General features: G+C 41.6%; 1 protein-coding gene across 2 annotated transcripts in view; it reads left to right on the top strand.

Annotated features, from left to right (window-relative positions):
• Window positions 1-23,852, top strand: part of LOC115388790 (potassium voltage-gated channel subfamily D member 3-like) — a 111,653-nt gene extending 87,801 nt beyond the window's left edge. The window contains exons 4-7 of one of the 2 annotated variants that reach the window (XM_030092063.1): window positions 12,182-12,283; window positions 18,209-18,301; window positions 20,022-20,281; window positions 23,301-23,852. In XM_030092063.1, coding sequence (XP_029947923.1) covers window positions 12,182-12,283; window positions 18,209-18,301; window positions 20,022-20,281; window positions 23,301-23,538 — 693 coding nt within the window. In that variant the 3' untranslated portion in view covers window positions 23,539-23,852. The remainder of the gene's footprint in view (window positions 1-12,181; window positions 12,284-18,208; window positions 18,302-20,021; window positions 20,282-23,300) is intronic. The other variant, XM_030092064.1, reaches the window with a different exon arrangement.
• Window positions 23,853-25,146: the final 1,294 nt, after the last annotated feature.

The raw sequence follows: 25,146 nt of genomic DNA, 5'->3' as shown, positions 1-25,146 counted from the left end.
AAGAATGTTTAGAAATGAGCATCTTTATGTCAGCCTGAGTGAACTGTTGCCTGGAAACGGCCGCTGATGACAGAGAGACTCAATCAATACCTTATTACCGGCAAATCTGTGTGTTTAGTCTATAGTGAAGGTGTTTTAAAGATGTTATTCTGACAGCACAGCAGTAAGGCCGTTTGGTCATTTTCTAAGAAGTTTACAACAAAAAAAATAAAACAATCAGTTTGGAATAAAACAAATTCTAGTGTACCCTGTTGGGAAAAGAACTAGTAAGACGTTAACACTTTTGTATTCCTAACCTCTTAACCATCATCCCATAATTATTATTAAATATATGTATCCACTATGCACTGTATATTTACATACATATATATGTACACTGTAAATAGAGCATAAAATACATAGATACAAACACTGTTTTTATTTCACTTTGAGGATGTTTTTACTGAGAAGTGAAAATGTTTCTCGATGTGACAGCTGACAGTGTTGCTCTCCTCAAGCTTCTCGTGATTCTGTTGAATTGCTTATTTGCCTCCCTGAAGGAACAGATGTTGAACAGAACAATGTGACCAAGGAGACGCATACAACCTGATAATAATGTTGAAAGAGTCAATCGATGACTTTACAGACACTTTCTGTACAAAGTAAGAGTCTTATTAGGTTAGAGAAAATATCCATGCTATCAGAGGGTCGGATTGTGACTGAGTACATCTATTTTTGAAAATAATCTAGTGATTGCATGTGGACCACTGGCTGCCCTTTGCCCAGATCCTGTCTAAATATTAAAGAGAAATATCACTGGCGCCCAAATACTGCTGCTATTTGTGCTCCACAAAATTAACAAATACTGGTATGTGGGCCCTTTGTTAGATTACTAAGTTTTATTTTATAAGCAGAATAATACAGAACAGTCTGGGGCAGTCTTTTGTTGTTTACAAAATTGTATTCTTACTGTGCTTCTGCATCTGCAGGTTTGGGTTTTTCTTTCTTTTTCTTTTTTTTTTTTTTTTTTTCAATTTACTTTTAACAAAGCTTCAGCAAAACTTTGCAGCTACACAGAGCATCATTTAAAGTTCATCTTTATTCCAACACATTAACGGCCAATGCACACTGGACGCGGTCCAGCTGCGTTCCGGCTGCAGTCCGTCTCCGGTCCGGAATCACCGCAGCACTGTGATTCACACCGCCTGCGGTGTCTCTGCAGTCCGCTGGCAGAGGTTGCCAGATCTGTCGTTATCCCCCGTAGACAATATGAAACCTGTTTAACTCAATAGAAAGCAGCCCAAACCGCCATCTTGGTTGAAAATACACGTTAAAACCATATTTGTATAGTAAAGCACACGTCATAAACAAATAATCATTTCATCAACCCGTCCGACGTGTTCAAAAAAGAAGCTTGATTTTGCAGAAACCCCCCCCAATCTGGCAAGACAGAGCCGCTCGGTCAGAGAGCTGTTTTGTGCCCGTTTGGAGTCATTTGACTTTCCTGCAGTGACGAAGTACAAAACCGTTCATTCTTCTAATGCGTCTAATGCCTATATCACGTTGTTTGTTCTGTATTGTACCAGAAGATGTAAAAAAATAGAATATTAAGGCAAAAACACAACACAGATTTTATTTTGAAGTCACTTATTTTGGAATACATATCGCGTTTCCTTCCGGCGCCCGAAATGCTTCTGTCTGAATTGATGCGGTAGGGCTGCGGCATCCGGAAAAATAGGATCCTTGCAGAAAGAGACCAGAGCTCCACAAGGGTTCCGCAGCCGGACCGCGGCCGGTGTGCACCACAGCATTGATTTTAATGACTACAGATTAGCTGCGGTGTCCGGACCGCAGCCGGACCGCATCCAGTGTGCATCGGGAGTCAGAACCTCAATTCAAACAGCGTTGAAGGACATAATGCTGATCCACAATGAACTAAATCATTACATTCTGCTTTAATAAATAGACTTCCTCTGAATTGTAGCGAGTTCTCCTGAAGGAAATGCATGTGCTTGCTTCTGAGAAGAGGCTGTAAAACACGTTTCAGACCTCGATGGGACAGTAAAAGTCACACTAATGAAGTTCTTCTAGTAGTTTCTTAGCAGCTGCATAGGCCCACCCATCACATTAGAGCCCTCAGAGGAGAGATTCGCTGTAAATTCGTTTAGAAAAGAATAGGAAGGGTACTCCAAACTAATGAATGGTCAGGACAGTCACACAATATCACTGATTAAAAATTATTAGGATGAAACATTCACCTTAATTGTTTGGTTCAGCTTTCTACGTGATGAGATTTTTGTTTCATTTTCTGTTTTTTTAAAAGAACTTTAGGGCACATTACTTGTCCTCACCCATCTATTCATTTTCTATCCCACTTTATCTGAGACAAGACCAGATTCCAGCTGAGTACGGGCGGATATGAGGTTACATCTCGAATCAGTGACAAACACACAACCTCGGGGGTAATTTGGAGACACATGATGGTTTAAAAAAAAATTGAGGTTTGGCATTTAATTTGACACCATTTATCAATAAAAGCATCCAAATGTTCACAGAGCAAATTTCTTACATGGAAAATTGCCTGTGATTCAATGTGACGGTTGATTCAAAATAATCATATTCGTCTAAATGTCAAGCCCGTGTCAGCTATACTTGTTAAAAATGAAACAAAGAAAGGCTGAACATCTCGATAAAGTTATTCAGTCAATTGTTATAAGCAGCAAAAATAAGCTTTCATCTGTTGTAATGCTTTTTTTTTTTTTTTTTTTTTTTTTTTTTTCCCTTGTCCTGTTCGGCAGCTGGGGCATGCAATATTGTATGATTGTAGCCTTTTACTATCCGAACAGATTTTAATATTAGCAGCAGGACGAGAATGAGTCTCCTCCTGCTGCTGCCTTACAACCTATGTACAAAGTCACAATACAAAACAGTGTTGTCGACGCACCACACGCAACCTAGAACAATCCCAAACCCCCAATCTAGACAACACCAAAACAGAGCCGACAACCAACACAGAAAATTACAGAACCATACATACTTTTTTTTTTTTTTTTTTTTCGAACCATATTGGTGAACAGACCAGGCCACAAAAATAAAAGGAGGTGTAGGGGAGGAAGGAAATGCAAGGACACCACAAACCCTTTTTTTTTTTTTTTTTTTTTTTTTTTTTTTTTTGAATATAGCTAGTCGTAACTAGTAGTAAACTAGGGGCGTGCATCAAGAGAGGTCTGCTACAGATCACCATTAGTCTAACCACCACAAGAAGACAAGGTAACCCAGTATGTGAAGAGTGATTAAAGATCAACGTGATCGTGTGAATATGATGGTGACAGTGATGGTGATGGTGATCATGCATATATGACCTCTGACCTCTGAGAAGGCCAGAAGCAGGCCAGAGAGGCCCTCAGAGCCCAGACAGCCGGCGGTCATCACAGAGCCCGGATCCAAGCCGCCCCCCCAGGCAGACGCCCACGCTCCGGTCCAGAAACGGGGCAGAGGAAAGCCCCGGCCGGGGACCCCGGCAGCCCCGGGGCCCGGGCCCCGAGGAGCCACGACCGGCAGGAGCCAGTCCATCCCGGGCGCCGGACGCCCGGGGCGGGCAGGGCTGAGAGCCCGAGGCCCAAGAGCCAAGGAGCCAACCCCCCACACAGGCGGAGGGCCATGACCCACCCGGGAGAACCAGCCCACACGGGCGGCTACCCACCCCAGGCCAGTACACCCCCCAGTGCTCCAGCCACGCACCCCGAGATCCAGGGCACCCCCCCCCCCAACTGTCATATCCTGTGGGAGACACCCCCGGAAGGCAAGGGAACACCGAACCCCATATCCAGGACCCCCCGCCACCCACAACTGCCGCCCCCACCCCCCCACCCCACCGCCACAGACAGATATGCACCCCCCAGAGCCAGCAGCCCCCCAAACCACAGCCGCTACAAACCCCAGGCCTGTGGGGAAAACAACAGCCCCCCCCGCCCCACCCCCCACCAGAAGGAATCCGGAAACGGGGGCGCAGAAGACCCCATTGCCCTCCCTCCCCCTCCTCCGTCTCGTGAGTGTTGATGGAGTATATGTTGTTTGCGATTAAAATTTGAGGGTCAGTAACCACACCGTGCCGCGAGTGAGGCCAAATGAGCAGTCTCATCCACCTGAACAGCCCCACCCCCGACACAGCGCGCCAAGACCCCCCGACGTGTGTGTTTGTATGTATTTGGTCGTGTTAGATGACTAAGTGCAATTAAGACTGAGAGGCGAGCCACCGAAGCGTGCAGTGATTGGGGCCACTTAGATGGCCCCCTCCACCACACCCAACTTGATAAGCCCGCCTCCCAAAGCCCTACTTGTGTGTGCATGAGAGCGGGGGGAGAGGGGGGTCCGGGGATGCCGCAGCACCCCCGTCACCCAGGAGCCCCCCGATGAAGGACAGGGCCAGGAGCGCCACCCCCCCCAGGACCAGGGCAGACAGCGACCATGGCCAGAGAGCCACCTGTTGTAATGCTTGAATACGCAGCATATATCACACTGAGGTGTTGGGAACGTGGAGCAGGTGTCTCTCATTGCTACACTGATAAATCTTCACAATGGCAAAAGTCACAATCTTTACACCTATTTTTATTCACCGGTTCAACTGAAATCAACCCGTTTTAAAGCTCTATGTACTCTTTGTCTTCCCTTGTTTTGTGAGTTTGAAAACAGAGCAAGAAGGAGAGAAAAGGCAAAACATGGAAACTTCTTTATTATTTATTTAACCCCGCTCTTCCAGCCTCGCTCCCAGGATAACTGCTTCTCTCCTGGCCTCCCCCTTCTCCTCCGGATCTCATTCGTCTTCATTCTTCTATAACAACACACTGCTTCAGGCTCCCATTACAATTATGCAGTCACCTGGGGATTTGCCTTTACAAAAAGGTCCTCTCATGTACCTTCCGTAGCTCCTCAGTCAGAAAATAGAAAGTAGAGAATCCAAATTGGATTTAATGATAGTTATTGCCTACCAACTATTGTAGCGGTGTCTCTTTGTCGGATTCAGTAAGCCACCAGAGACAACCCCTGATACTAATGCTCTTAATTCCCTGACAAGTTGAAAAGGAAACTTCCAGGAGAGGAAGACGGCAGGTTTCTCTTTCTATTCTTGCACAAATCGGCAGCGCGGCATCGTCACCATCCGAGCGGCGGTGAGTGTCGAGGCAGTAAATGGACTGAGGGTCACACCGGTAATGGGACAGCAAAGTCAAGTGGAGCCACCCTGAGAGATGGCAGGTTGTCAAGAGGAAAAAAAATAATAAAATAAAAAAGACCGAAGACGTGAGGGCAAAACAAAGATTGCTGGAGAAAAGGAAAAGAGAGAGAGGAGAGACAGAGGCCGGACGAGAAGAAGATGAGAGAAAGAAGAAACGGAGACAGTCGGAAGTGTGATTGGGGTGAAAGAAAGAAATGAAAGAGGAAGGGGTCGTTGCAATCGTTTCAGGACTCGCTTGTCGTGGAGGTGAGATTTCGGAGCCTTTCTCTGCTGCAGGCCAGCCGTCCGGCTGTCGGGCTGTGGGAGCTCGCGCTGGAGCATATGGGCTTGATTTGTGCGATCAACCAAGACCGCCGGCGAAGTGAAATCACCCAAATTTATCATCACTTGGACTTTCGTCAGAATGTTAAAAAAGGCTGAGAAGAGTTCAACTTTTGGGCAATTTAGCTGAAAAACTCCTCAAGTTTTCCAGCTTTAACTTTCAGAGAAGATTTTGATAAACCTGGTTCTTTTTCCTTAATCAGTCTAGATTTTGGACCTTTTTTTTTTATCATAACTCTTGGAAGCGGTGCTGTTTTAACACTGATAAGATTTGCTTTATCAAAAAAAACACCCACATTGACATCTACAGATAACTGGCAGGATTGTATCAGGAAAAATACTCAAACGCTTGGTTTTGGTCACCTTCATTATATTATGGTTGGAGGATGTTTCTACTGAAGGGTCTGACTTTTCAGCTTTATTGATATAACATTATTTATTTGATATTGCAACAACAAGGACATTGAAAATGAAAAGCAGTGCAATGCAGAATGATTATAAGAATTTGGAATAAAAATAAAACAATAAAAAATAGAAATATAATAATAATTGTTTGAGAAAAGAGGAATAAAAGAATAATTTGCAAGAATTAAAGTAAACTTATTAACAAAATGAAAGACACACTGATGGATAAAACAAAAGATTGCTTTACTGACACGTCCTTTTGCTTTGTTTTATAAGAACTCTGAGTTTTCGAGTCAGTTCAGAGCTGCAGAGGTTCACCCTGTTCGACACCGGAATGTTTCTGAAAGGAGCAGCGATGAGATCGTCCCTCAAATCCAGAATATTTTTCATGGGGCAGCAGACTCTGACGTCGATGTTCCTCTCTTTATCTATGCTGACTGATTTTTTTTTTTTTTACAGTTTTTTCTAACTTGTTTGCATTTGGCCTTCAGTCTTTGTGCGTTTCCTGGACTGCAGAGGTTAGTGATGTGCAGACGGAGGAATATTCCTCACCAACACTTCTCCGTCACATCTCTTAAACGGAATTATAATTTATTTGCACATTTCAGTTAATTACCCTGATATTTATTGAAGCGTTATTGTCATTGTGTCAACCTCTGCTTTATTTGAAGTCAGCAACACAAATCAAAAGGAGAAAGCCTCAACGTCAGATAAAACTGCAGAAGGTCAAGTGATAAACAAAAAAAGCAAAGTACTTTTTGCATTCATCTGAGAGCCTTAGTGATGAAGGTAAAACAAACAGATTTTGCTGCATATCACAAGAAAATATTAACTTTATATTACCTGCATAACTGAACAGGCTGAACACTGATTGATCGTATCTTTCACTCACAGACTCTCAGTTTTGCTGCTTTTTTTTTATCTCTCTCTTCTTTTCTCTCCCTCCTAGTTTTCTGTGATTCTCACTTGATAATATTTTTGGAATATTCTACTATTAACACGTGAATTGACGGGAGAATCGCTCGGCCACAGTAACAATAGGAATGTTTGACACAGACACAGATAACTCCTCAGCTGAGGAAACTCAAACGAGCTGCGAAGCACGGGGGTGAAAATCTTCCGATTCTGAATTGGTCCGCTGGCCTCGGGGACCGAGCGGCTTGTAGACATTGATTCAGCCGTGAATTCTGTATCATATCAAAGAGTCCTTGAAGAATATGTGAGGGAATCTGTCGAAAAGATGAACCTGAACTGGAAGTGGGCCGTTCAGCGGGATAATGATCCTAACCACTGTTACAAATCCACCAAGAAACAGTTGAGAAAGAATGAACGGCGGGGTATAGAAAACCCCCGGGGCAGTGAAAAGCTGCTCCGGTCCCTCTCGGCTGCTGTGTGAGATTGTGAAACAAACCGTGGAAGAATTTTTTCTCACAATTGAAGGATTATTTAAAGGAATGGCAAACAAATATTTAAACAGACTGAATTCTGACTGCCTGTTTAAATTATGCCAAACGCCTACAAGTAGTATCCTCTGCTGCAGAGGGCAAGGCTGGCTCTGAGACCAAAACTGTACTTTTTACACCGCTTAAGATTTTTTTCGCTGAACTAAGTCACACTAATAGATTGAAATAACTGTCGTTGAACTGGAGAATTCTTATCTGCAAGCTCTGTTTGTATTAAAGCCAGCAGATTCCATGGGATTTATTTGCTTTTTCTTATAACAGGATGTCAAAGTTTGTTCATTTTCACGAAATAAATCAAATCATCGGAGCAAAGCTACCAAATTAGACTGCTGAACCCTCTGACATGAAAAAATGAGTAGGTGTAGGGCGACAGACATAGCTCCATGAAAACAGTTAAAGGCAGTAAACTGCCTGCAATAAAGCTTTGTGAAAAACAGTTTTGAACCACAAACTGAACGAATATTAGACCAAGATTTCCAGTTTGTTTGACGAGATGTTTGTAACTTTGATGTAAAGTTTTCTAGCACCATCTATCCACATACGGAAGATTCAAAGTGGGTTTTGCTGTTTTGAGGTTAATTGCAGTCTTTAAATTGCCTGTAGGTATGGATTTGATTGTATGTCTGTGTGTTTGTCCTCTCGTCCATATCCAAACCACCGATAGGGGGAACCTCAGTTTATTAAAATGGCCAAATTCTTCAATAAAGCTTCACCATTTTATATCTATGAATTTACTGTTATCTTTATTACAACAACCTGGATACTCTGGGCTTCATAAAACTTTATAGAAGAGAAATGGGCTCTTCAGGGACACCAATTACCTCCGAATAGAGACAATATGATAATAAATGTATCAGAAATACAAAATTTAACCGGCATAGCAAAGTGAACCGTTTAAACCACCCCTACCCAAAGCGTTGTGCCTGTAGTCAGCAGGTGGGAGGGGGAACAATGACAGGCTGCAGGACTATAACTAACTCTCACACTCTTCTCTCAGGTATGATAAGTTCGTAACGAGTGGAACTGCGAGAGAATAACAAGTCTGACACTCCTGGTAGGAACGCCTATTGTAAGATCAAAGTGGCATCTTATAAGAGAGAGCCACACAGACACTAGAAAGACAAACTCAACAGAGGAAGGCCCTGCCAAAATGCTGATGAAAACGTGACGAACCGGTTAGGTAACACGCATTTAAAAAGGCTTACACCGAATTCTGACCATAAAATCTCAAATCTTAAGGTATAAATTGGGATTCTCCAAACTTTCTTCGCCAGTGATCGTATTTAAATTCATAGGGTTTTTGTCAGTCAGGGAGCAGCAGCTGCTGGAGAAACCTTCAGTTTCTTTAACCAACCAATCCAAGTGTCCCATTCATGTAGTCTTCAATTTTAGATTCTCATTTATCCAGGTGCTAATGTACAAACAGTTAAAATATCTAAATTCCTTTTCATCTCCCTTTTCTCCTCTTTGTATCTCTGCAGCCAAAGCTACAAATCCATCATGTTATTCCTCAGTGCCCTGTCGTTCAAATACAGAGACATCAGTGAGTCACTCTGAACTCTGCGATACGTTTATCTGACTGCAGTTTTTTTGTGAGTCAGTCTCACAAATAGAGCCATCCATCTCCGACAGCACTTCAACTCACTTGGAGTCGTGGGGTTCTGGATCTGATCCCAGCTGACCGTGGGCGAGTGAAGGGTGTAACAGGTCAATCACAGACCATCGATTAGACACACACTCATGTGCACACTTACAGACAATTCAGAGGCAGTAATTAGGTTCAAATACATGTTTGTTTTGGGGCCGTGGGAGGAAAACAGAGTATCCAGAGAAAACCAAGCATTAACAGGACAAACTCCACACGGAAAGACCTCCGAGGCTGTTTTTACTGTGAGATGACAGAACTACACCATGTGCAACAGCTTGTGTCTGAAAGTTATTACTATTTCTGTTTTCATATGACAGGAAAAGCTATTTTTTAGAACAAGGAGATTATTTTCTGTAACTTTTTTCTGTTCTTGTTTTCAGGAAGACAAGAATTTATCTTCGGTGTTGTTTAACATGTTCGGTGCCGTTTATGGATTGACAGTTTTCTTTGTGATTTAGATATCTTAGAAAAATCCACAATAAAAAATAGGAGTAATCCTGATATTTGGGGGTCTTGAGAAACAGCTTGACCAGGAAACGCTTTACTTTCAGCGAGAGACATACATGATGATATCTATCAGGAAATAAAAATGGACACTGCAGTGCCCAGCTGGGAAATAAATCATTTTTACTGCGGGGAGACAAATATTGATCCTTCTGTGACACTTCCATCAACGATTTGGGAGCTTGTTTTTAAGCCAGTTTGACTTAAGATCCGTCTCAATCCGTCAGACTGAGCTCGGACTCTTTCCCGGGACTTCAAAAGCAGCCCAGATTTCATCAGTTCCGAGTGTGTTTGGAATAAAAGTTTCTTAGACAACCGCTTGCTTTCGGCAGAGCATCAGAGAAGACAGGACGCTCAGCAGAACATCTATGCAACCAATTGCATCGCTCTTGCACTTAAACAAGGATCAGGGTTAGTTATTCTTTCATATTTTTTCCTCTTTCTTGTGTCAAGTGAAGCTTTTGATCAATAAGAAACGCGAGCAGCCAACGACAGCGATTTCACTTTCAAATTCATTCATTCTTCAACTGAGGCCTGCGTGGAGAGAAGCAGTGAATGGTCGTCTTCTTCCTCTTTCACATCCCGCACACGTACGCGCCGTCATTATTACATCTCCCATTCCTGCATTTCTTGCACCTTCACAAGTCTCTACAATTTCAGAAGCATCCAAACTAATCCCATTACTTCTGATTCATGTCTGGGAAGAAGATATTGCTCTGTCTGTCTCCTGTTTTTAAAATGCGTTTATAGGAGAATGAAGAAGGAGCAGCAGGACCAGGTTAAAGAACCATCCCACCCCCATGAGTCCATCAGCAGCCCGGGCAGCGCAGTGCAGTCGTCCTAATCTGCTCTGAATTTAAAAACAAGTATCAGAAAAGCCTGACTTTCAATTGATGTCGCTTTGTCCTTTAATCACATCTGTGGATTAAAGGAGTTTTATCTTTTTGCTGCACAGAGAAGAAGATATACATGCAAAAAGTATACAAAAAAAAGATTTTTTTTCCCAATTCAACCTTTTAAGTGTAGAATGAACAGATAAATGACTCTCGTTTAATGGTCACCAGACTGGTGCTTTGTTGCGGACGTATTACTCTGTAAAAGGCACGATCGTCGCCAAAGCAATAAAGCTTCCTTTAATGATTAGTGTTGTGTCTCAATCACAGTCGACCTTAGCAGGACGGCTTGGCTTGAAGCTGGATTTGCATTTTTTCACATTTTTTCACGAGTTTTCACTTTCACTTATTTTTTTTGATGATGATGACAATGGTGTACAGTTTAGACCGAGCCTGCAACATAATGATCCTTTAAAAGGAGAATTCTGAAATGTTCACTGAGAAGCTGTGCAACATGTTGCAATATTTTGACTTTCCAAAAGAAATATGCACAAATTTTAATCTTTTGGTCTCTTGGGTTCCGCATAAAACGAGACCAGAAGATGAATTTTATTGAAGAAATAGAACTCAATATGAAAAAAAAGGTTGAATTAAACATCAAGAGAGAGATGAGAGGGAGAAAAAACAAGAAAGACTCCAACATTGTATTTATTTTATTTTATTTACAGTCATCTATTCTATTCATTGTTTTCTCTGTAAAAATGTTACTGATTACAAGAAATTATTTGGTCATTGAGAGGTCAATCCCAAAGAGGACAACTTTGTTGACTTCGATGACAGCATCTGTTAAGAAATATACATATACAACCAACAGTAGAATGTCTTTTGTTATTTCATTAAACAGAATCCACTGTCATTCAGCCTTTTTACCAAATAAATCACCATAACTTTCCTATAGCTTCTGCCCTTTTGGCAGAAGAAAAGAATTTTTACTTTCACAAACATCAAAGTTGACCCTATTGTGTATTTCTTTTTTAAATATTTTGAGATATTTCGTCTCATTGTGTTGTTTATTCACTGTACAATTAGTTGGACATGTTTTTCTGGATTATTTAAATATCATTTCAGAAATGCTTATCTTTTAGTATTTTTTAGTCATTTTTTAGGCACTTGTCATGTTATGAAGAAGTACTTTGAGTTTCCTCTTGCGTGTCACTTGTTTGTTGTTTGTTGCCGTTACCGCTCGATTTCCCATGAGGGATCAATGAAGTATCTATCTATCTTCTTGTCAGCATTTTTTCTGTCACAGAGTTTCCGACATATGGCAGGAGTTGGTGGAAAACTTTTTTTTGTTCCATCTTGACAAACCCTTGAAGCAAAATCCATAAAGAAATTGCAGGATTTTCCAGACTTACACCGAGTTACAGTTGAATGTACTTGTGTGTCAAACTTGAACATAACACCTTACAACTGCTCTTGTGCCTTAAATGTTGGGAATTATCTGTTGAAAGATCTATTTATTTGTAAATTCCCGCTGAAATGTATAAATATGGATGTCCACATACTTTGTGTTGATCATCGCATCTCGGGGAAAAAACATGCTCCTCGGTTATTAAAGATAGAAATATGAAGGTGTGAAGGTAAGAAAAGCGCTGGAGTAGAAGCTGTGAAAATTACTATTGAACTTGCGTGATGAGTTGGCAGATTCTCCGCTTTAAGTCAGGTATTAGTCATCTCCCGTGACCTCCCGCCCACCCTGTCTGATGTTCTGACCTCTTCTTCTTCCCACGCCCAGAAAGCGAGACTGGCCAGGATAAGAATAGCCAAATCCGGCAGCGCCAACGCCTTCCTTCAGAGCAAACGCAACGGACTGCTCAACGAACTGCTGGAGCTGACGGTGAGAATGACCCCTGACCCCTCGGAACACTAACAACCATCAACAGCAAAGCGAGGATTCCTGGGAAGTCGTTTCAAGCGTGTTCATTAAAAGTGATGTGCGGCGCCGGCAGACTGTAATTCAGTACCAAGCATTAATCACACTGTTGCTTGTCAGACACCCTTCTGCTAATTATTTCAGTTCACTGCAGCCCGATAGCTTGGAAGCAACAACCTCACATCTGCGGTGCACACACAAACAAAACGACAACAATTACCGCTACAATTAGCCCAAGGACGATTCAGAAGTCATTTAGAGGCGATAAAGGAGCAGCAGAAGTTGGTGTCATTACTTTTCTTGTCGTTATGCAGGGCAGGGGTGATGGAGGAGTCATGCTAATAATCCTCTGCGGGAGTTATCAGAGTGTGATCGCGCAAAATACTTTTCATGAAGCGCCAACAACAGAGGTTGTTTCCACTGGCCTGGCGAGTCACTCCTGGTGATAATTAACCGGTTAGTTCATTAAAAGAGGCTGAAATAAACTTCAAAACAGCACAGAGCAGTGGAGAGTTTAGAAATTAACTTTCGGGTTCAAGTTTTGAACTTAGGTCAGACAAAGACAGTTTTTAGGCTCGGCCAAGCAAATGATCTCTTCAGTTTAACTCTGTACTAAAACAGGAAATGTTTCAGTACTTTTATACATGTTATCAGGATGGGATTGACTGGAAGCTACTTGGAATTTCCCAGCTGCTAGTCTTTATCAAGATGTAACCCAGCACCAAAGCAACTTCACCAGCTGATCACTCAACCACTTCCTGAACTTCAGGAGGCTCCTTGTTTCCTGTCTTTCATGGTAGGACGAGCTGATTAATGCAGGTGTGTCTGATCATTACTGTTGTGGTTACAGAGGTCAGGGACACCTGGGTTTATCAGCTCGTCCTGTCATGAAAGACAGGAAACAAGGAGCCTCCTGAAGTCCAGGAAGTGGTGAAGTTGTCCATAGAGTCCATAGGAAAAGTCAATCCAGTACCACAATATCAAAAGATACTTTAATGACACAGATAAAATTGTATACCATTGTATCATGATTAACCTGATCTTAACATTTTTTTATTGTGTTTTCTGATTTTTTTTTTTTTTTTTTTTGTGGCCCTACTTCTTACATTTCCAGCTGAGAAAATTTAAGACTTTTGAGGTTTGTCCATTGGCTGCTTGTCCACAGTTGGCACAGTGCTCTTGTTTAATATATTTATTTCAGGTTTACGAGAAGCAGGAGCCTCCCTTGTTAAAAGTTGGAAAAAAAGAAAAAAAAAACTTTACAACTTCTCCAGTCGACTTTGTCTGCATGCTGCCTGAAATGTATTTCTGATTCAGAGGAGGTTTTATAGTGGGACCTATAGCTGATGGCCACTTCGCTTCGTCCTCCACCAGATTCCAACCAGTCTGTCTTTCTACATCCAGACTCGATCGAGGCTCGCTGTCAATATAGGCTCAGTGGCAAACTGTTGGTTTACAAGTCGAAGGCGGCTGGAGCGACCTGTTCACTGGCGAGAGACGACGACTGCCCGTCCGAGTCCTGGCCCACACAGACCAGCGTTCTCATGCGTGGTTACGTTTTCGTTCTGCCCTCTCTGACGTATTGGCAAAATGACCATTTTAACATAATTTTACAGTGTTAGTTTTTTAATATCTTGGTTATCATCAAAACTGGTAATATTTTAACGGCCCTTTACTCTGATATTGCACAGCTAAGTCCAAATAGTCATTTTCAGTCAAACGGCAAGCTTCCAGGTGCATCTTAAATTAAAGATATTACTGTGTGCTTGTCAGAATCCTTTGGCAATCAATTACATTTTTAAAATAGAAGCTTTCATGAAATGTCTGCAACCGTGACACCTGTTACACACATTACGGGTGATTAAATATTTCAATTTTGTCCTCATTTATAATTAACACATTGGGATACAGTGCAGGTTTTAATGACTCGCCGTGGCGACTTTGTGGAAGGGAGCAGCCAAATAGACACGTCTACTTGTTTTTTTTTATTTATTGCACTCATTTTTACTGGTGTTCATGCTTTTTGTCACGATTACATAGAAGAAAACATATCCCCTATGATTTCCTCACAAACAGCACCCCAGGCATAGCCATGTTTTTCAAAATATAAACTAGTTTCCTATTAAGTACATTTTTTTCTATACATTGACCACCTGTTGACATTTTTACTCCTGCTAATCAGCCACTACTGTGTTTGACTCAACTTTTAATCTTCTCTTTTGGGTGGGGGGAAAAAAGGAAAAAGAAAAAAAACTGTCACCACCATGGAAAAATGTGTTTGGTAATGCATGAGCAAATTGCCTATATCCTTCCCATCCAGTCCATCACTCTTGCATGCAGTGACACACTCCCCTCCTTGCAGATGGTTACTAAAATCCATTTGGATCTAATCGAGTCCAGTGCGAAAGCTCATGGGTGTCTGGAAGTGGTTAGAATTATCATATAAATGCCATCTGTGAGTGCGGAGCGACCCCCATCCCTCTGTGTGTCTGTGATGAGGCTGCCAGAGTCCTTGCGCATCAAATTACGTCGGTGTCACTGCCGACACTCAGTCAGTGGCGCCGCGCGGCGTGGAGATATGAGTGCACGTCACTGGCTGGTTCCCCCTCAGCCTATAGTAAGATTAGAAGTTCATTGCCAGTCTGTTTACATATTGTATTTTTTTTTCTTTTTAAGGCTTTGACAGTCACTTATTTGCGAAGCAGATCACAGGCTCAGTGTCACGGAGCGCTGGTTATCAGTAATCCTGTCAGGTTTTACAGTCTCGTGCTTTCAGATGCTGTTCACTTAATTTACCCTTTTCGTATGACAGTGACAGGACTTCTTTAGCCGTTAACGTTTTCTCACTCTAGTCATCGACGTCTGAATAGTTATTTATGTGTCAGATTGTTTGGAGGGTTGTGACGTTTATTGACAGACGTCTTCTTGTTTGGGGGTGGAAAAAAAAAAAAAAAAAAAAAAACACTTTCAACTAATCTGATCACTGGAGGGGAAAATAGAGGAATCAGCAATGAGAACATCATGTTCCTGAGCCTGAATGGGAGAAACGACAAAGCACAAACAAATGTTAATTAGAAACAAAAAGTCACAAAATAGATCCAAGTATAATTGTTTGCTGAATTTGAGTGTAACTTTTATTTAAACTGATTAGCATTTTTGTTGCTGCAGTATATTTCCAAAGTTAAAATAACAGCATGAGGGAATCTGATATGAGCTTTATATTTTAACTGACCAAATGAGAAAAGTATAAAGTTTTTGTGTGTTTCATTCTGACTTCCTGGTGAGCACACAGGTGGAAGAGCAGGGAGGAAGTCATTGTTTGGGAAGCCGGCGCCTGGATGCGCACGCCGTCTTCATGCTTCTGTGATAATTTTCATTTTACCTCAGTTGTTGTTCTCATCATCTTCTTTTGCGCCTGTCTGCTTTTACAAACTTCCCTGGGTCCCTCGGTGGCTTGTGGAAGAAAATATCACAGGAAGCACTGCCAAAAAGTCACAGTAAAAGTTTGGAGGACGGGTTTACTGAGACACGTACTTATGGCGTGATGCTGTTGCCGAGCAACGCGCGCGCGCGCGCCGCTGCGTTTGGTCTGAAAACGCTGATCGTGAATTGATTTGTTTGAAAAATGAACTGTTCAGAGCCCACGGTTAATAGAATAGAACATACTTAATTAATCCCACAGGGAATTTCTTTTACAGGGTTGCTCCACACAGAATAGAACATAACAGAGAGAATCAAATGTTAAAAATATCAAATCAGACAGAAGAAAAATTCAATAAATAAATATCAAAGCATTAATATGTACAAGGATTAACGGTGACTAATACGAGCATGGAAGAATGAAATCATGGGATTATTTTTTTAAAGAAAAACAGAGGGGATTCGGAACCCTTGGAAGTGTACCGCAGGTCACAGGAGTGGGGGAGTCTGAGGTTCTCGCTCTCTGAAACTGTATTCTTGACTCTCAGTATATGAACAAATAAAGCAGATTAACATTGGCTGATCCTGCAGCAGACTTTATGCTACACTCCGTTCATCAGAAGTGCCAGCCTCACTGTAACTTCTGTTCATCTGTCAAGATACTGTCGCGCAACTTCCACCAGAGTCTCAGCTCAATTAAACAAAAGTCAAATCAACAACAAGTCGAGCAGGTGGACCCCTGAAGGATCCAGTCAGCCATTATATGCAAATTCAAACTGAAGATATTTACACAAATCATCGCAAATTGCTGACTGATTTGAGGGAATCTGGTGTTTGAGGGAATCTGGTGTTTAATTGTGGCCATTTATAGGATCAGACAAATGAGGAGTGATCTGAAAACTATGAATCACCGTCCAACAGCTAAATCACAGCTAAAGGTACCTGACATCTGGGCTTCAAAAATGGCCCTAATGTTTGTTCTAGAAGGGTGTTTGAAATGCCAACTATCTCTCATTTCAGGAGATTTTCTTTAATCCTGAAGTCTTTTTTGAACATTGTACTAACACGGGACTTTTCAGTGTATTTAATTCTCTCAATTCTCCCAACAGAATCAATCCCATGAGGCTATTTTTTTCTAATATATTGTCTAGCTTACCAGTCCCAAATCATTCTGTCACACATAGTAGCCCAGATGTAAGCATGTGGAAAACTGCATCTTCTCTCGCTTCTTTTCTTTTCATAGTTCGCATCCAAACAGACTCCAGGGTTCATTATGTGCTGCTGTCCATGAGATACTCGCTTGGAAAAATATGAAAGTGAACGTGAAGCAGCGATAACATGTGCATTGTGATGTTACTGATGGATCCAAAGCCATCAAACCTTGATCTGTATCTGAGTCCAGGGCTTCATTTACTTTGTATATAGGTCCTCTGGTGGAGGGCAAATCCACACAGAAAGACCTCAGAAAAACATGCAGTTCTTTTTTTTTTTTTCTTTTTTTTTTTTTTTTCCATTGTATTGTTCATGTTCCTGGAATCTGAATGAGAGTCCTTGGGCTGGATCTCCTCCGACCCAAATCCTCTGAGTGAAAATGCACGCTGTGGGGAGAGAATTAATTTGCTTTCAGTTTTCATGTTATTTGGCAATTGTGATTACTTTGAGACTTAGCTATATTGGATGCTGAGCTTTGAAACCAAGTCCTGCTTGGAGAAATACCAACAAATGCTTCCATAAGTTTCTCATTTTGTTCCTCTGAAACTCTGCTGCTTTTCCTCGTTCTGAATCTTAAAGCATCAGAAACTATTCAGCTGCCTGCAGCATCAAATAACACTCCGCGGCACCTACTTAGATAATTAAGTAGAAAAACTGGCAGTAAAACAGCTTTTTTCAGAATTTATGTGATCTATTCAATAAATTAAAAGTTGTTTGAGTGTGTGTGTGTTTTTCCTTCTCTCTGCAAACCACAAGAGAGAGAAAAAAACAGTACTGACGACAGAAAACCTGCACAATACGAAAACAGAATATCAACACACCACTTGCCAAGGTAGACCTAAGACTTAAGGATGAGAGATCAATTCACATCCGACAGAAATGAGGTCCATTATGTAACTAATTGGCTAGCAAATGATTTGAAAGCAAACAGCAGGAGCTGGTGGCTATCTGCACATAATAGAAATGAGAGCGAAGCAATCATGATAGAGATAGTTGAGCTGTAAATGGGCGACATGAAGCAGAACGGACGCGTCACATCACTGACTTTTCATTACCGATGACAGAGTTCATTTTCCTCAGTAAATATTAAAGCCTTGTTTCAGCTCGATGTGTCCAAGGCTGCTCTGGAAACACCCTGAATAGTCTGTAAACACAAACCAATTGTCTGTGCGTGTCTGTGCGTGTCTGTGCGTGTGTGTGCGTGTGTGTGCGTGTGGGTGCGTGCGTGCGTGCGTGTCTATATGTGTGATTAATCAGGGTACAGAGGAGGATGAGCAGAAGCTGACAAAGTCCACATCTCTGTTAGAGAGCCAACACCACCACCTACTGCACTGCCTGGAGAAAACCACTGTGAGTTCACTTTTTGCTTCTTTTTCCTTGAAACTCCTCAAGTTGCCACGATCCATATTAACCTTGTTCTCTGTCTGAAGGTTCTTGTTAGTTTTCACTCCGACAGTTTTGAAGCTGACATTATTTTCTTTCAAAAAATGTGCAGATCTTGTGTTGTGCAGTGCTGTGAAACAGTGGTTTGCCCGACCGCCTCACAATGGGAATGTCTGAGTTCAAATCCGGACTCTGTTTCTGTGTGGGGTTTGCATGTTCTCCCAGTGAAAGCATTAGTTTTGGGGTTTTTCTTTGTGTTCTCCTCATTCTTACTGTATGTACACTGGTAAGTTAGTAGGTATTTATAAGGAGTGTGCATCGATGAAATGTCAGATGAGTTGGAGAGAAGTGCAGAAGACAGATGAATGGATAAAACGGCGGGAGAGGAATGAGAGTGAACAAATCCATTTGGGGTAGAAGGAGGGTGAGAGGGGAGGCTGAACTTATGAAACGAGATATAGGTAGCAGAGTTATGTGAGGAGAAGAAGGAATGGATGAAATAAGGAATGAGTAGTAGAAGGATGAATCAATGCAATGAGAAATATGAAGGTGTGGGGTCATGGAGGAGTGTGTGGAGGAAGTAAGAAAAGTTTGGGGAAGGAGGAAGATGAATGAATGAATGGATGACTGAATGAGAAAAACAGAGGCGGAATGAGATCAGAAAAATAATAAGAATAGCACAGGACGGTTTGATCAATTATGAGACATGCTATTGGTCTAAGGGAGTGACTGAAGCGTGACCTTCTCTCCACACATTCAGGGATCAATTGAAAATTTCACTTCAGCTTAAATTAAGTTATTTTCCTCTATTTGGCAAATTATTCCCATGTATATTTGTCTCTGTTGTTGTCAGTATGAATTTGCATTGTTTCTGATGCTTGGATCAACAGTACAGCACCTTATTTGATATTTTCCTTTCTGTTTTGCTCTTGCGTATTTCAGTGCTTTTCAAATTGTGAATAATGCACCGTCTCTTGAAAAGGAAAACTAGATCTACACTAAAACAACAAAACAAACTGGAATCACACAATTAGTTGACTTGAAATATTCTCTGGGAAACAAGCAGTGAAACTGTGTCTGCTATCAACAGTGAGAGAAAAGACAGAAGATATTGGAAGATAAGTGGAGAACAGAGGAAATAGGATTTTGGGGACTGGTTCTGATGCACCACTTCCAGCAAAGAAGTGGTAACTTTTTTTTTTTTTTGGAGGGAAACCTAAAGGAACTGCATTCAAGGGAATTAAAGTTATTCAGACTCAGCACTGTAAATGCCAAGACTCATCCTGCTGCACATCTGAAACTCTGCTGTATATGAATAGAGATGCATTAGGGTTCCAAATCAGATAAAAAGTTCCTGAATTGTTGAAAATGAACACAGCCTTCCGGAGGAAATAACCTCATAATAAAGTTTACAGCCTCAAAACTGAGCTATGCTAATGTGCTTCCAGTACATCAGTTCAGCTCAACTGATGTGAAATTTAAATTGAAGTAAAGTAATAAGAGATGAGTTTGTGCTATACATACTAATCAAGCCCTGCATCCAATTTTAAGCAGAATAAGTTAAAACTATTACTTTATTTATGTATTTCCTTTGAATTCTGATTGATTTTAAATGATAAAGGCTGAGTGCTGCGGGCATCAAGTCCCATGACTGCTGTATATTTTCTTTCCAAACCGTCTCAATCAGGCTCATGAATTTGTGGACGAGCAGATGTACGAGCAGAACTGTTTGGAGATGGCTCTGCAGACCTACCGCTCGCGCAGCCCCTCCATACCCAGCCACGACAGCCCCGCGGGGACCTGCTGCGGCCGGCGGGGGAAGAGGAACTCCGCCCTGCCCAACACCAGCCTGCCCTCCTCCCACCCGGTCCCGACGCACCAGGGCCCGCTGCAGGAGCTCAGCGCCCTCCACATGCAGTGTGGCGATCCGCTGTCGCACCCCACCAGGTGAGGAAAGAAAAACTTCCCTTTACAGGAAATAAACCTGTGCAGATCCAGAATCAGAGGTGGCGGCTTTCTGCCTATATCCCAGTTCAGGTAAAAAGATAGAAAGGAGATTAAAAACGAGAGAAAAAGATAGGGCAGATGAGATAGGGAGAAGCAAACCAACCAAGAATCTGACATCAGACAGCAAACAAATCAACAAACTGTAGATCTGATGAAAGCAGGAGTCACAGGTCGCAGATCCACAGGCGCTACAGAGCGCAGACTGCAGGAGAGACACGATGTAACCAAATTGCAGTGGTGACACATGGATATGTAGATGGTGAAAATAAAAGAAAGAAGCTTTCTGCAATGAGAGAACAGTTATTAGCAGGATGAACTTGTAGCAGGTTCACTAATCAAGTCTTGAACCACACATCTCACCAGAAAAGTACGACTGTATAAATTCTCTTATATACAGAGGCTCACTGAGGTGGAAAAACTACTGAACATTCATACTCCAGTAGAACTGTCACTTAATAATGCGCCCAATTACAAGTGAGAGTGCTATTGTTAGAATTTACTCAACTCTCTGATCTTACACATTTTTAAGGATATTGATTTTCAACATATTTAAGTTCATTTGGTCAACAAATAATCAAGCATATAAAGTTACTTCTTCCCACTCCTTTTTGAACATGAACAAGTGTTTTTTTTTTAGTTTCTCTCTTTATTCCTGTGATGCAGTAACAGTTGCAGCTGAAGCTGAACTGCATTAACATCTGCAAAATCAACCGGTTTCAAAGTCACGATTTGTTCCAAAGAAAGTGCTTTAATTAAAATGTAAAGCGGCTCTTTATGAGGTTTTTTAAAATTCTCAAATATTATAAATGGCTGCGTAGAAGCCATTAAGGCTGAGTGGAATAATGTCTTTCCATTTTTGGTCAAATTGGCTCTTAAACCCTTTTCGACCGGAGGCAGCGTTTACGTCTATGGCTTTATGATGGCTCGTGTGGCTCTTCCATCCCCAGCTGGTGTGGTTTTGCTTCTTCATTTTTCACCCATGTATTTCTGCAGAGCATAATGCCTTAAACAATGTCATCATATAAATGTGTTTGTCAAGTTTCAAAAGGAGCACTGTGTTTGTTTTGCTCCAGGTCTTTCAATCATCTGTCTCTGGTGAAGGCTTCTCAAGTTTGTAATTTTAAAAGAGGTACTAGAGGGCACTCAGGGATCATTAGAATACAACGTGTGTGTGTTATTAGAGTGTTTGAACAAATTCTGTGAAATTAACACAAAAACAATTCCTGAAGGTTACTTCATCCGGGTAGCCCTCTGAGAAGATAGAATTTTTTTGTTCTCTTTTTTTCTTTTTTAATGAAGCTCATTTTAATGGATAACATATTTTTTGTTCATTTTGTCTTCAGACAGGAATATCTTTTTTATGACATTTTTCAGTCTCATGTTATTCCCTGAACCCTTGCACAGATAAAGGTGTACACCTCCTCCTCTCGGATACACAGTGGTGACATTTCTTATCTCCAGCACCAGCAGATGCATATATACATACCAACACCGTGATAACCACACCAACACGTAAACACTGATGCATTTTAGGTACCGTGGATCATATTTTAATGCTAGAAAATGTGTTTTTTGTTGAGAAGAAAAATATCAGTAGTCAGGATGTTATGATGACTAGCCAGGTTCTGCATGTCAAACTTCTTCTTTTTTTTTTCTTCTTTTTTTTACAGAAGGATAGATAACACTTCTTCATGCTATTCATATTGTGATGTTAAATGCAATATTTTGCTAACAGAACCAAATAGGGCAGCAGAGTTACACCATCTTCTATAGATCACCTGAATAAAGTATCTCTGTTAATCTGTTTACTGTTTGATATTTTTGTCACACACATTTGTTTTGACCTTATTTCGGTTGTCTGGTGCACTGAAGGAGAAACATCAATAAAAGAGCATCTATAACTCATATTTTAACCATCAGCTGTAACACTGACTTTGAATAATATCTCCCAGCAGTGGCATATTTTGGCAACACTGAAGCAGATTGCTGTTTTACAAACAGGATAAATGGGCAAGAGTAAGATTTTGAGCAGTTTTTTGACAAGGGTCAAATTGCGACCGATGAGCGACGAGGACCGAGCATCTCCAAAAATATGACTCCTGTGGGACGCAGTGGTCAGTATTTGTCAGAAGTGATCTCAGGAAGGAGAATGTGGTCCCATGAAAGACTCACAGCTATTTACAGGATATAGGATATAAAGCATCTTCTCCTAAGATCTCGTTTCACCTTGCAAGGTTACGCTTTTCATCGTCCATTTCCTGACGTTGCTCTATTAAATCAAGTACCTAAATCTTTTACATCTCTTCATTGTCAGAGATTTGAAGGACAGGGCAAGACTTTCTCTTCCCTACCTTTTCAAAGCATCTTTTACCAAATTACCAACAAGCAACACGTAAGATCTTAGTCCTAGTTCAAATCCTTTAAAATGGATTCAGACACCTGTTTGCTTCAAGGCCCACCTCACAGATAGAATATTTCTCTAGGCATGGATCCATGCTCCTCATGGATTCATGAACTCACACACGGTGTAACTGTAACTACAGACCACTAGAACACGGAGACACCTGTATCCCTGACTTCACATGTGAGCATGTCCATCACCACAGTTAACAAGACGGGGCTCAGAGTGATCCTTGGTGTAATCCCACCTCCGCTTTGAAAGCCCGTCACACTGACGGCACACATTACCGCTGTCAGACTCCCTTCATGGCTGCCCTGCACCTGTTCCTCATGCGGCACCACACTTCCTCTCAGCACGCTGTCATCTGCCTTCTCAAAATCCAGCTCCTTCTGAAGTCTAGTGGGAAAAAAAATCCCAAGGGCCCTTTAGTTCTGAGTAGTAGATAAGCTCCTGAGTGTCTTGTGAAGAGCAGGAGAGAACGTGGCTGACCTGAGATCAGAGAGGAAGGAGATGGTAGAGATGTACAGTCACACTCGGTGTCCTTTTGTCTCGTAACAGCCGCTCTAAGCTCAACCTGAAAACCGACGACGGCAGCAGGATCAACTGTAAAAGCGGCCGCATCACCACGGCGATCATCAGCCTCCCGACGCCGCCCGCTCTGACCCCCGACAGCGACGGCCTCCACGGGCCCCCCCAGCGGAGGCCGGCCCCTCCTCCGGGTCACCCTGCCGCTCCCAGCATCCAGACCACCACCAGCTCGGCGGGCAGCAACATCGTCAAAGTGTCTGCTCTGTGACTCGTCGACTGCCAGGCGTACCTCAGCTCAGCAGGAGGAGGAGGAGGAGGAGGAAGAGGAGGAGGAGGAAGGAGCAGGTAACACGGTATTGTCCGACACACTCTTAACAGAGTGAGGGAGAAGAGAGCTGCTCTCCGGAGGAGTCGCCCCTTAAGAACACAATCCCGAGGTAGAGGACTGTAGATATGTGAACTGAGAACCACGCTCTAGTCCTGCTGTATATGTACTGTAGATATGGAGAGAACCGCTACGTTTCTAATAGTTTCTAACAGCAGTACAGATGTTTTACAGGGAGCACTGTGGAAAAGAAAAGAGAGAGACACTGTGCACTCAGCAGAAACGTACCACAAATTCAGAGTTAAACAGTGAAAAGGATATTTGTTGACTTTAAATATTAAAGAAAGATGTTGGCTGTGTTTACTGAAATTTGATTGGTCTTGTTTGTGTCATGTGTTGCTTGTCTTGACTATTGAGAAGCAAAAAAAATTATAATAATTAAGTTTTCTTTCCAGCATCATTTGAAAAAGTCCCGGCACCCGATGCTGCTAATATCATCAATGATGTATGTGTTGTTCTGTTTGTTGATGAGTGTTTTTGTTTACTCGTGTCGACGACTCAAAGCCAAATGTGATTTTCTTTAGTTGCTTCATGTTTGAAGATTCAGAGGAGACTGAGTGCACATACTGAGGCCGACGGCCTTTCAGACACAGGTGAAACAAAGCAGAAGGTAAATAATCCACCAGAAGGTCACAGTAGTTCTGAGTTGAAGGCGTTCAATCTCCATCAAAGCATGAGATTCTATTTTATGTACTACACATCACATAAAAGGCCCAACAATGTATTCTTACTTTGTCTTGGTGGCTCAAGGTCTCTCTTTATATCAATTTTTATTAAATAATTAGTTTGGTAACACTTTACTTGAAGCACCCGGTGTAACACATTATAAGTAGTTATAAACACTCATAAATGATCATATTGCTTTATAGCCCACTATACAGCATAGGGTTAGGGTTAGGTCCTGATGTTATAAAGCATTGTGATCATTTATGAGTGTTTATAACTATAGTTATACAGTGCTATAATGTACTTATAATGTGTTATACAGAGGTGCTTCAAATAAAGATAAAGTAAACATAAAATTGAGCACATTACCACTTGGTCCATTAGTGGACGACAGGTGTTCATCTTCAATTATAAAATCAAAATGGAAAATTCTAAAGAAGGTAAACAGTGCCCTATTCTTGAAATTATAGAACAGAAAGAGCTATATATAAAACATATCATGTTTGAATAAAAGAAAACAAGGATTTAGCTAAAAAGCACAGTGGCAACATGTGATCGGTGTGTTGGTTTAGAGTTCATTGGGTGAGATTCGCTGTTCATACATAAAGACTTAGCAGACTTTTGGTCGCCATCTCCTGGTGAAGAAGCTTTAATAGCTTTGAACGCTGTATGGCCATAGCTATGATTACCTTTGCAACAACATGTTTCACAGAACAATGTTATTATTAGTCATGTTCGGGTTTGTTTTGTTTTTGTTTTTTCCTTTCAAAATGCGAAAAAAAAAGGTCCAGTCCAGATAAATGTAATTCTATCTCTCCAACGTGC

This window comes from Salarias fasciatus, chromosome 5 (genome assembly GCF_902148845.1).
Source record: "Salarias fasciatus chromosome 5, fSalaFa1.1, whole genome shotgun sequence".
In the NCBI taxonomy this organism is placed as follows: Eukaryota; Metazoa; Chordata; class Actinopteri; order Blenniiformes; family Blenniidae; genus Salarias; species Salarias fasciatus.
This window is presented reverse-complemented; position numbering and strand designations above follow the sequence as displayed.